At 45.1% G+C, this 13,997-nt stretch overlaps 1 protein-coding gene across 4 annotated transcripts in view; it reads right to left on the reverse strand.

Annotated features, from left to right (window-relative positions):
• LOC142765023 (uncharacterized) overlaps window positions 1-13,997 on the reverse strand; it is a 147,824-nt gene that overhangs the window by 9,293 nt on the left and 124,534 nt on the right. For all 4 annotated transcript variants that reach the window (XM_075865570.1, XM_075865571.1, XM_075865572.1 and 1 more), the window contains 4 exons: window positions 13,580-13,772; window positions 11,881-11,929; window positions 10,562-10,665; window positions 5,292-5,380 (listed from right to left, as the gene is read on the reverse strand). In XM_075865570.1, the coding sequence (XP_075721685.1) occupies window positions 5,292-5,380; window positions 10,562-10,665; window positions 11,881-11,929; window positions 13,580-13,772 (435 nt within the window). The remainder of the gene's footprint in view (window positions 1-5,291; window positions 5,381-10,561; window positions 10,666-11,880; window positions 11,930-13,579; window positions 13,773-13,997) is intronic.

Raw genomic sequence — 13,997 nt, forward strand, 5'->3', positions numbered from 1 at the left:
TGGAAGGCGTTTCTGTCGCATAATTTGAAGCGTTAAGAATGGAGCTCTACAAAATAATTCCACAATGTTTCAACAGGGGCTAGCTGGCATGGCATTGCGGGATGTATATCAGTGCAACTGCATTCTAAGCTACATAATAAAAGGGACAAGAAGCAATACCTTTAGCGCGTTACCGTTGAACAGTTGATTGTGGCTTAACTCAGTTATGCTTGGGTGTGCGTAGCGAGAGGCACCACTCATCTAACTGTTTAGCTTGATTCTCTCTACCGTTACGTCTCTCAAGGCGCGCTACTCACTCTTCCTCTCTATTCTCGGGCTCCCGCCTCTTGATTTCGTCCTGACGACGAAGCCCGGCTTCTTTCAGTATCTCCTACTCACTATATCCATATCTGGTGGCAAGTTCCACCAAGCCGCCCCTTCTGTATATACGATGTAATGACAGCTCCTTCTCTAATGCAGCGCGGTTTGACTGGCTGCCCCACTGACGTCAATTTAAATGGCGCAGCAAGCCGCTCGGTCAGCGGTGGTGGTTGCTAGGCAAAGTCAGAGCTCGCCTTGCGGCCACTGGGCCCCGGTGAGTTGCCGAGAATTCGGATACTGTAGCTCTTGCTACAAAGGTTCGTTTCGCAGAAATATCGGTATCCGCGTGGGTGGAGAATCGGCTTAATCATCAGTGGTAAGTCGAGTTACAGGGAAGTAAATAAAAAAACGTATCTTCCGTTTCAGTGCGATGCGAACCCAGGTAACCAGCATGATATGCAAACGTTCCACAACAGAGCCATTGAAGTGCTCCAAACTGTTTAGAAAAAAATATATATTTTTGAATGTCATGCCGAGGAGCAGTCTCCTTAACGCAAGCTGTATTTTACGACCGAAGCGTGGAATCGCGAAGCCTCAAAAACCTAAACTGCGCAACAAGTGGGCGGTTTCTCGGCTCTGCAAAGACATTTCATAACGTACTGCATAAGCGCCTACCACTAAAGCTTTCTCAGCTCTACATGGACCCTATGAATGTCTCATGCATTACAGAATTTCTCATTAGCTGCTCTAAGTAGACCTCAACTAAGAATAGCTGTTCTAGTGTCGCTCAAAGAACTGTACTAAAGCCCCTCCTTTTCATAATATACATTAATGACCAACCCATACAAATTACTTTTTATGGTCATTTATTCCATCGACTGTGTAATAAATTACAAAGTTACTAATATTTCTGAGCGAACTGCACTCGAACAGCACCTTAACCCAGTGTAAGAGTGGTAGTGTCTCTGATTGACGAAGCCTAATCAGACTAAAAGCAAACTTGTTTCATCTCAACGACCAAGTAATCTTTTGTCATCTTAATACTTAATCTGTAGACCCACTCTTCAAGAAGTTGACCTATAGAAATACCTATGCGTCACGTTATCACGTGAGCTATCCGGGAACACAGATATAGTACCTCACGTGGCATAAAATGTTCCGCCTACAAATTTTTCTTGAGGTCTGATTATTATAGCATAAGTAGCTAATGCCGTGCCCTTCTTGTCCCCTTTTTTCTCATGTCAAAAAGTGCGCTACTTGACATTGCGGTATAAATATGAGTCACCATCTAGCCCAGCTCTCAACCCTATTGAAGCTCATGAGGCCTGAACTCGCATATGTAGCGCCCATGTCAAACTTGCACCATGAGTATTAATAACCGACTGCGATATGCACAAAAACATGCTGATAGGTTCATTCACTCTTCATTTCCCGCTGCGGTGGTCTAGAAGCTCAGGTACTGGGCTGCTGACCCGCAGCTTGTGAGATAGAATCCCGGCTGTGGCGGATGCATTTTCGATGAAGGCGACAATGCTGTAGGCCCATGTGCTGAGAATTGGGTGCACGTTAAAGAACCCCAGGTGGTCGAAATTTCTGGAGCCCTCAACTACGGAATTTCTCATAATCATGGGGTGGTTTCGGTACGTTGAACCCCACTTATAAATGATTCATTAATGATACTTGTACGACATAAGCGTATCATGCCTGAAACGTTCAACTGATTTTAATCATTTTTCGGTTCTTGAATCCATCGCCAGCCTCTGTTTCGTTTCACAATTTTTTACACAGTTTTCTTAACCACGCCACTTGCACAATCCTATCAAGAAGCACGTACTGCCGGGTAAGTTGGTAATTAATCTTAACAGCACACGGCAAAGAGCCCAAATAACTAGAAATATACTTGAGAATCACGGACTGCTCAGCGAGTTGGTAATTTATCTCACACCTGGCGCTGTGTCCAGGTTTCTTCCTTTTGCATTTCAATTTTTTCCCCACACTCAGTTAAGAAGAATCCTATCGATCTGTATATCTGACCACATAACCCACCCAAGCGCACGCTCACGAACTGGCACTACTGCTTTTGCCACCTCATTTTTTACTGGCACAGCAATGGAGTGTAATGGCCAACCCCGTGACATTGGAGCAATCAAGCGTTCATCGAAGTTTGCGGACAACGTCACTGCTCATTGCTCATCTTGGATGTCGTACTTTGTAACATTAGTTTGTAAACCTACTCTCACGCAATACCTGCTAAAGTGGTTTTTAAGGTATCGAACTTGACTCAAATTTAAAGATGCTGCCCATTCGAAAGCACTCAGGCCTAATTAGTTGCCGATAACAGCATCAACAAAGTGCGCGCTCCGTAGGCGCTCCTGACGTCTTAAGAACGCGTAGTAGAGTGTTAGCTGATTCACAGAAGGCAGACATATGTATAGCTGGCCTGTCATTATGTAGATACGACTTTACGAAAATAGACTTTGGTAGCTATTGTGGTAATGTTATGCTGTCGCATATTTTTGGGCCGATTAACTAAAAGCGATCTTATTTTCCCTCGATTGTCAACTACGACTTGGCTTAGTGCTGTTGTATATGACATACACTGCTGTTTGTACCATATGAGGGCGAGCACGTTAATAAAAATTTCGTTACAGCGCGGTCAGGAATGTACGAGACTTCAAGCAGCCTTGTTAATTATAGCGCAGAGATCAAAAACGGGGCCTTCTTAAGAAAGCAACCATGCGCGAGAAAAAAAATTTAGAAGCCCCGGCCCATACAAGCAATGGATTCAAACGAAGCTTACCGTGTGCGTGCATAAAGTATTACTTTTGTTTGTTTCATTATTTATTCACCAATATAATATTTATTTCATTTATTTATTCATCCTTTCTTTTATGCTTACGTAACTATTATTTGATTAATTGTAATTGTTTCGTATTGTGGAATGCTCTCTCCAAGCTCAGTCGATTCTGAATGCCGGGAATTGCGTGAACCTCCATCCATGTGCTTGTCAGCACAGCGCTACAGTTGCTAAAGGCAACAACGTGATTCTGACTGTGTATGCAAACTACCGTGTAGCAACCTTAGGTGACAAGTCAGTTGGATAAATGATCCGCTTGCGATATCAGAAGCGGCTGATTGCTGACAACTCCATGATATAGAGAACATCAGTTTTCGAAAACGGTACATACTAATACACATTTGACCAGTGCACTTTGTTGGGCTGCATGTCTTTAGGTTTGCCAGCACCGAGTGTAAACTTGCTTGACGCTGTTGCACAATACTTCAGATCAAGTAGGGATGTTTTAGGTTTTTCTGCCCACACCTCTATATACAGCCCTTAAATGGCCTGGGATGTCACGGTACCGCTTTAAGATCTCCCATAGTAGAGTAACCAGTACTATAAATCACTACCTCCTTTTTCTAAACACAAGCAGGCTGAACGAGGGAGACATACGACTCGGGAGAAATTGAGGCCCCCGGGATGGCTTTAAGCTCTACCATAGTAGAGTACCCTGTACTCTAAATCGTTACCCACTGTTTTCTAGCGAGCGAGCGCGTTCAAGGTACATTGGAGTATATCGGGCCCTTCATGACGCGCTCGCGACCTTTTCGCTAGCTCCACATATACTAAATTTGGTATCACGTGACGTGAATAGATGACGAAGGTAAATGACACATCCTAACATGATAATCGTGACACAGAAGTCATGTAGGGCATCATTTACCTCCACTTCGTAACGTTGTGCTGATTTTTAAGTGACATATCCACCTTTCCCATTCGTGCTTCACATATCATCGATTCCCAGTGTACGTGGGATCTGCCAGTTTTTTTCTAAACACGTCAAACTCGTTAACAACGTTTTCCAAACACACGCATCAATGTTGTTTGACATGACGGGCGTAAGCTCGTTTCACTGATGCGCACGGGACGGCTTTTTATGCTCTTTCAAAGTAGAGTATCTAATACTCTTAATCGTCACCCACTTTCTCTAATTGACAGTGCTCTCTCGTAGTTGAGTACAAAGTACGCGAAGTCATTAGGAACTTTTTCTAAACACACTGCTCCCTATGTGGTCAAGCTATAAACTTTGTTTGCGCGATAATTGTTCGAGCTTCAAGTCTCAAAACCACCGTAGGATTATGAGGGAGGCCATACTAGAATACTCCAACGCGACTTACTTTACTTCATCGAAATGCGGCCGCCACGGCCGGTATTCGATCCCGCGACCTCCGGATCAGCAGTCTAGAACCATCACAACAGTCGCGCAGCGCTTGAAAGGTGTCTGTTTATGCCCTCTTCGGGCATTAACAAGAAAGTATAGGCTATCTCCCTGTATGGAACCTTGATGGAACGTGAGACAGCAGCGGTGCGCATGGTGTTGACCCAGTGGAAACGTGCGTTCATGTGAGCGGTGGAAGAACGATTTGAAGTGGAACTCGGTGTAGCGTTCACTCGAGCAAACGTTTCTGTGAAACGCAAATGTACGGAAGGCGGGTCCGGCTTCGTGCAAGTTTCATCACTGATAAACAGGCCAAAAGCGTGTTTCCACTCGAAAAAAAGTTTCTGTGAAACGCAAATACACAGAGGCGGGTCAGGCTTCGTTTAAGTCTTATCACTGATAAAAAAAGCCGAAAGATTGTTTCAACTCGACGTGTGGTCAAATGCTGCGGGTGATGGAGTGGGTGAACGAGGGTGGAAGTGCATTTCGAGCAGGAGAAGGAGCCGGCAGCTGCGGCGAGTGTGCTGCGGGTGAGGAAGAAATGCACAGCGCTACCTGCGAAAGAAGCTTGTGAGGGGAGCGTCACGTCAACGCGGAACTGTGGCGTGACCTACTTGGCACCACTCCTACACCAGCGGCGAGGGGAACGGGTCGCGGCGCGGTTGTACGGACACACGTACACGTACGAAGTTATACCCGTCAGTAAAATAGTTGCTCGGCATCTCAAACAAGATAATTCGGGTCACTTCAAGCATGCAGCGTCTAGCTCACTTGTCGTTTCCCGTGTATTTGCCGATGCATACGAAGTGGGAACCCGGGTTCAGCTTTATCCAACTGGGAAGCCAATCCTCGATTGAGGTCTGAAAGAATACCAAAGTATGGATAGCTGAAGGCGTATCTGTAACCAGCACTTTTAAACTACGGGAACCGCATAGTCGTTCAGCGAACGTGGAGCGCGAAAACGCGCAAAAAACTCAGAAGAGCCACACAGCGCGAACACTCACTAATTGTTATAGAGAGCTCATGCTGTGTGGCTCTTCTCTTTCTATTGTGTGTTCACAAGCTGCAAGTTTGCTTAACCAATACGAACTACCAACTAACGCACCTTTCTATTCTGTTACCAGAACTGCACCTAACTAATTCTGTGTCTAAAGCGGTAATTCTGTTATCTCATTCACCTTTTACCTGAGTTCTGAAACCAGACAACAGGTTGAGTCAAACAGATAGATTATTTCGTTATTTGGTTAATATAATGCGACACCGTGCCTTACTCATTCGCCTAAGGCGACTGAAAGGTAGAGACCATCTTTTTAACTCATTTCTCTTCCGAGAATGTAAATTTCTTCTTAGCCAACCATAAATGCAGCCCGTATGCTGCATGCTTCGTAATCATATTCAGGCCGAGGCTCTAACGTGTGGTGGCTGGTCGAGTCTTTTTACTTTAGGTATAACATGTATTACATCAATGTATATGCAGTACATGTATATACATCACATGTATATACAGAAATGGCAAGACCATCCACCCACCGAGAGCGTCCACAAAATTGCTATAGGGAAATTTCACCAGAACTCTTACTGTCTTTCTCGAGATGACTCGAAGGTTAAAGTCACCTTGTATTTTTGCTGGGTCGATTCATTGATCCTCCCCTTCCTCTAGAACTTTTGTGCACCTATGTAAGTGTACGCCTTTTTCCTCACACAGTCTCATTTTCTTTAATGAAGAGTTCATAAACCTACGTGATGGTGACGTCGTGATGATGTCCCAAATATTGGCAATCTTTGACGTTACGAGAACGTTATACGGTGGCGTTATCACATGATTACAGATTTTGCCTCCGGCATGTTGACGCAGCGGACGCAGGATGCCAATCACGCTGCCGAAGGTTGATTTTTGCGCTTGATTAGACGCTAAGCCTCTATCCTTGATGGGGCCTGGCAACACTTTTGTGAGTTCAAATAGAAAAGTCTGACTATCAATCCGGGCTGCGGCGGCTGCATTTTCCATGGAGGCAAAAACGCTGAGGCCCGTGTGCTCAGATTTGGGTGCACGCTAAAGTACCACAGGTGGTCGAAATTTCCGGAACTCTTGACTACGGCGTCTCCCATAATCATGTTGTGGTTTTTGGACATTAAACCCCACATATAAAGCATATCAAAGTTTGACTATCAGCGCATAAGCGTTTGGCATGCGGTGATAGTCCAACGTATGACATTCGACAAAATTATTAGAACCCGTCCACTGAGAGGGAGTATGAGGAATTGTTCGCATGCAAACAACGCTTTTTATCTCTTTTCATAGCAGTTAGCGCACTTCGAGCAATGCAAAAAAAACAATCAAACGGAATCGAGACGATGTGTACTTTCGTCAGCGTGCGTCATGACTTCAAGCACCTTTTTTTTTGAATAAGTGGCAAATTTCTGTGTTTTCCCTAGTGCACGTGTGAAAGCGTGGCGACGCCTTGTGGTGTCTCTAGTAAGTACACACATCACCATGCTCAAATCAGCCAATGACCATGTACTTTGGGTATTTAGCGCAGTAACTTCGCTACATGACGTCATTATTAGAGAAAAAAATGAGCTATTTTCTCGCTGATTTCAACAAATCACTGTAAATTTCAGGACGCGTGCAGCACTATATTGTAAGGCGTGATCTTCGACTGCTCATCGGCAGCGTTTTCTACTCATGCTTCTAAAGTGTTCCAGTGCCTTTTTAATAGCATCATGGCATTGACACTGTGCAATCATTAGCACTTCTACTAGCCGTTGTCTCCTCGGTGACGTGCTCAATTTTCTGCGTCTATACCAGTCACTCATTGGATTGGATAAACTTTTATTTGGTCCTCCAAAACACAGATCACTGTGGTTCGGGCAGCTCCCACGTAGGAACTGAGATGCCAAGCTCCTCAGCCACCTCGCGGGCTTGGTGGACGGCCCAGAGCTGATCTGCCAAGGATGAGCGGCGGATTGCCGCCTCCCATCTGGCAGATGTGATGTTCGATATATGAGCGAATTTGGTGCACTGCCAGAGCACGTGTTCTAATGAAGCCATTTCCCCACAATGTAAACAAAGATTACTTGGGTATAGGTCAGGGTACATGATGTGTAACATTTTCAAAGTAGGGTACATCCGCGTTTGCAAAAGCCTTAATGTAAGTGCTTGGGGCCGGGTTTGATTTTTGTGAGGTGGAGGAAAAATCCTTCTAGACAGGACGAAATGTTTAGTGAGCTCGTTATATGTTGTGAGAATTTCCCGGTTATCCCCTTCACCGGTAGAACGCATCCCCGGGGAGGCGCGGTTGGAGAGTTCTCGCGCCGCCTCGTGTGCTGCTTCTTTGAAATCGGTAGGGGAATCGTTGATTTGCCCAAGGTAAGCTGGGAACCAGCTCAGAAGATGATGCGTTACGTTCGTGCCTTGCAGTATTTTCAGCGTTATTTCAGAGACCGTCCCCTTGGCAAACGCCCGTAGTGCTGCCATGGAATCACTGTAGACGACTTCATTGTTATCCATCTTGAGTGCTAAGGCGATAGCCACCTGTTCCGCAATGATTGGGTCTTTCGTCCTGACCGTCGCTGAGTTGACGACATGGCCAGCCCCATCGACCACCACTGCCACAAACGTTTTCTCATTGGCGTAGGAAGCCGCGTCAACAAATATGACCCCTCGTTTCTCGTCTGAGACTTGACGAAGTATTCTCCTGGCCCTCACTACTCTTCTTCCGACGTTGTGTTCTGGATGCATGTTTCTTGGTATAGGAGACACCGTGATAATATCCCTGATGTTGTCGGGGATATCATTGTAATTGTGCCTGATTGCCATTGGGTGTTGTCCCAGCTATTGCAGGATCATTCTCCCCGACCTTCTTGTAGATAACCTTGCAAACTGTGCTCTCTCTTGGTCTTCTGCTCTTTCTGCGAGCGTGTTGTGAATGCCAAGCTCAAGCAGACGCTCGGTGCTGGTATGTATGGGTAGGATCTGGTCCTTCTTGATAACTTTCCTGAGGAGCACATTCAGTGTCTCGGACTCTGCTCTTGACCAGTTGTGCATTGCTGCCTCGTACGTGAAGTGGCTTAGAACAAACGCATGCATCAACTTGATGAGGTTGTCTTCCTTGACCACATTTCTTTCGTTGGCCACTCTGCGTATGAGGTGCACCGCACTGTCTGTTTTCCAAGCTAACTTGGCCATAGATTTGCTGTTGGCGCCGGTAGACTCTATCAGCATGCCCAGGACTTTGATGGAGTCGACCTTCTGGATGGAATCCCCTTGATTTGTACGGAGGTGGATGTCTATCTGGTTTAACGGCTTTCAACCCGTGAGGTGCGGTCCCCAGCGTGCAGTCCAATACAGTAAATGTTCTGACTTACTCGAGGAGCACTTGAGCCCAGAAGGACGAAGGTACTCTTCTACGGTGTCAATCGCCTCCTGCGGGGCGCTCTCAATCTGCCCCTCGCATCAACCTGTGCACCAGATGGTAATGTCATCTGCGTAGATGCTGTGCTTCAACCCTTCAATGCTCGATAATTTCTTTGACAGTCCACTCATGGCAATGTTGAACAGCATTGGTGAAATCACGGCCCCTTGCCGCGTGCCCTTGCTTCTAGTTCAATTGCTGTGGTTTCGATAGCTGCAATCTTCATCGCGGCTTTCCGATCTCTAAGAAAGGACCATACGTAGTCATAGAAGGCTTTCTCCAGACCAAGTTTGGAAATTGCTTCGAGTGTGAATGAGTGGTGAATGTTGTCAAACGCCTTTTCTAGACCTAGGCACAGAATTGCTCTCACGTCTCTTGTTTTGTTGTCGATGACCTGGTGTTTGATAAGCTTCAATGCATCTTGAGTGGATAGCCCTGCCCTGAATCCAACCATATTGTGTGTATATATGTCGTTATCTTCCAAGTACTTGTTTATCCTTTGCAGTATGGCATGTTCTGGAACATTGCCGATACATGATGTCAAGGATATTGGCCTCATGTTGTCCAAGTTAGGCGGCTTTCCTGGCTCAGGAATAAGGATTGTCCTGGCCAGCTTCCACTGCTCTGGCACCCTGCCTTGTTTCCATGCTGCATTGATCATATCCTTCAGCATTTCAATTGAATCATTATCAAGGTTACGAAGGGCCTTGTTTGATATACCGTCCGGGCCAGGGGCCGACCTGCCGTTGAGCTTATGCAAGGGTTTTCTGATCTCCTCGATGTTAAATCTGCCCTCAAGACCTGGATCGGGCCTGCCCTGGTACTGTCTACTTGGTGGTGCCAATCTTCTTTTGATTGGGAGGTACTTATGCACGAGACGCTGCACAACTTGCTGTTCTGTAGTGCGCCCTATATCTTTATGCAAAATTCGAGCGATAACATGCTTTTGATTTGTTTGGTGGTGTTTTCGCTGAGGAGAGTCACTCATTGAGCATTACGCAAATGGATTCGTGTTCACACACAAACGCGAAAACTTTCCCCCGGTGGACGGTCATTTAACGCTCATACCTAGCAAAATTACTTAACAATATCTGGGGCGTCACAATCCGAAACCACGTTATAAATTGGAGAAACGCCGTATAGTGTAAGGTCCTGGCAATTCTGATCATCTGCGTGCCCTCACAGTGCACAGTACATGGACTCCTGACATTTCCACTCGGCCGAAATGAGGCCGCCTCGGTGGAACACTTGCTACGTGTCTCGGATGGTGACTCACAGGCCGCGGGTTCAACCACGGCCGTGGCGATCGCATTTCGATGAAGGTGAAATGGTAGAGGCCTTGTACTGTACGATGCGAGGGCACGTCAAAGAACACGAGATGGACTAAATTTGCCGAGCCATCCACTACGGCATCTCGCATAATCATATCGAGGTTTTAGACATAAAACACCTTATGTAATATTATAACATCCACTGAAATGAGACTGCCGCAGAAAGAATCAAACCCATGACCTGAGTGTTAAAAGCCTAGCCCCGAAAATGCTTCAAAACGCGGTGGACTGCTAATGACTTATTACCGAATATTTCCTCGCACAAATGAATATAGCCTATACTGTTTTCACTTACGTTGCTGTTTGAAAGGTATTGGCCGCCGAACTCTTCAAAAATGTGGGCCGATACTAAAGTGAAAGCGTCCTCGTTAAAATACTGCCACACACTAATTTCTTTGTCTGAAAAAAAAACAAGGAGTATAAGTTAAACGCCACGTTGGAAATGCTCATGCCTAGGACAAACGTGCTTTCCGACAAAAAATAACGCTGCTGCTTCCACTAAGTCGTGCGAAGCTAGGTTACAGTCATGGGCGAGCGCATGGAGGGGAGGAGCAATAGAGTAGCGTCACCCCCCCTCGCCCCAGTCAATTGAATAGGGGCGCAAAGGCAGCCCCATACAATAACATAAAATGAAGGGGGGGGGGGTGCTACCTTCGCCGTCCCCCGCCCCTGGAGGGAATCCCTCCGCACGCTAATGGTCACGGTATAGAGCTGGTAAGCGCCTGGCAGCCCGGCTTTGCTTGGCTTTTTTGTACCTTGTCAACTGTCCCCCCCCCCCTTCCTTTCTGTACTCTATTATTTGTGGCTATGCTTGTATCTGTTTTATATATATATATATCTTTCTGTGTCTGTTTCCTAGGGTACGTTCACACTTGGCTTCGAAGGAAGTGAAAGCGACAAAACTCACTGGAAACTCGATGGTTGTCTTTTTATTTATTTCTCTGTCTACCTATACTTATTTTCTGCAAATTATTGCTTTGTTCTGTTTTTGTCTGTTTATTCCTGCCTCGTTTTCCCCAGTCTATTTTCTCTTCGTCTTCGGTCTGCAGTAATACAGAAAGAAAGTAACGTCTTACTTGCACTTGACACATAGACTACAATATACATAAACAAAGTGCATATAAAATGGAAAATTGAGCATCCATAAGCTGTGTACACACTACGCCCACAAGCTAAAAGTATATGCTTGTTTCTTCAATGAAGTCCCTGGGAATCTGAACACTCTGTGAGATTTTCAATTTTTCACTCAAATAGAAAAAATGACTAAGTGTTACCGATGTAATGTGCTAACATATCCAGTTCATGGATGACAACCGAAAAAAGGGAATATTTCAGCTCTTCACTGTTATTTTTGTACTGTGTAAATAAGCTTGCATGTTTGTGCCAAGTATCTCGTGTTTGTGATTGAGAAATAAATGGAACTTCAATTTTAAAATCATAATGAAGGAGCTCATAAATAATTTGAAACACACCTTTTTCACTTATGCTGCTAGCGTAAGAAGTCCAGAAATATCTCGAGCGTTAGTAATCGCAGACTGAATGTTTGATAGTATTTCGCGATAAATATACTCACAATCTTTGCATTAAAATTATTAACAAAAGGTGCTGACTCACTGATGAATGTGAAATTAACTTGCGCTAGTTGTTCGAAGTTGAAGTAGTTCTGAAAACAAAACAGAAAAAAAAAGGATGCACACTTCGCAAAACCAAGGAGTCTTACACTATCTCTCGTACTTGGAAAATAGCTCCGCCTACTGAGAGCAAAGCCTGATATTAAGCATTCGGATGAAAATTCTTTTCTAGGGCACAGCATAGAAAATTCAGCAGTCAAGCAAAAAGTTACCCCATTCACAAGCAGCCTCTCATAAAACGCAAGCTGTTCTCCACTACGTTAGAAGCTGCTAATAGCTGCCAAGTTTCGTTATTTTGCAGATGGCTGCCACTAGCGAACACTCAATCCCATTCAATTCATTCGTTATTCTTCACAAGAAGTATGCATCAGTCCTGATATAAAGGCAGAAACGCATAAGACGGAGGAGATGTTAAGGGGGCCCTTAAGTCACGACTAGGTATGCAAACAATACAGAGCGCGAGAAATTAGCATAACGGCGGTAGAATTGGTCATTCCATTCAAACCAGTCAAGAGAGCATGAAACAATGTGAGTTAGCTTTGTAACAGGTAAACAATTGGCGTTCTGTTAGGTCTGTGGTGTATTTTGTTTCAAAGATGTGATGCGGTATGTGTCAATGTAAATTATCCATAATTTGTGCGAGATTTTGGAAAGGTTCATCACGTAACTGCGCAAAAAAAAAAACAGCCGAAAACACGAAAGAAGAGAAATGGACACACGAGCGAAGATTGTGCGTTTGTATGACCTCTTCTTTCGCGTTCCCGTCTGTTTTTTGCGCAGTCTCACTATAGATCAGTACAAACTCGCCCATCTTATCAATATTCTTTGGAATAGCTAAAGTACTAACATATGGATGAAGCAACATACGAAATAGTTAGAGTAATTCCCGACATGAATCCGCGGTGCCGTTTGCATCAGATAAGCTTATGGTTATTATCACATATATAAACAAAGCCCGCTATAAGGAACAATCTCGCATGTTCGCTTATTCATTCACCTAAGACAACCCATTCGCGACCAATCAGCGACCATTATAATGCTGGGTAGTACATGGAATCGCCATACTTTTGGGTCTCGAATCGCACTTGTGGCTTTGCCTATTTCTGTGTTTCGGTTTTATTTCGGGAAAAGGAAAGAGCTGTTCTGAACTTCGTGACTGGATTGCAGCTCGTGGGCATGTAAAATCAAGGTGGTGATGCGTAGCTGATAAACTGTTGCGGATTGTTCTTTCATGACAAAGGAGCTTCAAGGCATACGAAGCCAGAAGGAACGTGAAATACGCAGGCCTGCTATAGGCAAAACCATTTGCTTCCGATGCTTGTTGAAGTGCCATGCGTGGGCAGCTCTCATTGACACTAGCGCTATAGTTCCTTTCAATGTATCTATAATAAACTGTATGCTTTAAGCAAGCTGCGATGCGATGTGAGGACGTCATCACGTTTAGGACGTCATCACGTTAACGTGACGACACTTGTAGTCACAATCACGTCTTGTCGACGTTACAATTTTAAGTGATCTGCGACGCAATTCCGAAATTGTAGGGTGACGTCACCTCGCGATGATGTCTTGCATCACTTGTCTCTCAACCCGACGCCACGAGACGGCTCCACGCAGCACGCTAACAAAATTTCGTGCTTCACGTGGCATCTCTAGGGCTTTCGCCTTGAGAAAATATAGCTTGCCTCTGCCAACTGCTCCGATCGGTTGGAAAAAAACACTCCCATGGCGATGTAGTCTCCCGCGTTTATTGTGCCACCACCACTTCCGAAAGTGTAGTCGTTTGCATCCGTTGCCCTGTTGTAGTAGTGCCCTGTAGCGTTACTCATTTCAGTACTGACGACTGCGTTTCGTGGCCCCGAAGCTCCTATTCCAGCCCTGGAAGATGGACGTACATGCAAAAAGTAAACGTCACAAATAATTGTAGTGGATCTCCAACAGCATAGTCACATAGACATTTATTATAAACCTAGAATAGGAAGAGAGAAAGAGGCCGATATCGAATGATAGGATGTCTTGCAGAGGAAGGTGTTGGGAAATAGATAACAGGAGGAGGAGGGGAATAAAGAGGGTATAGATGAAAGCATAGCGCTGTAAATTCAA

The sequence above is a fragment of the Rhipicephalus microplus genome, chromosome 6, assembly GCF_043290135.1.
Source record: "Rhipicephalus microplus isolate Deutch F79 chromosome 6, USDA_Rmic, whole genome shotgun sequence".
Classification (NCBI taxonomy): domain Eukaryota; kingdom Metazoa; phylum Arthropoda; class Arachnida; order Ixodida; family Ixodidae; genus Rhipicephalus; species Rhipicephalus microplus.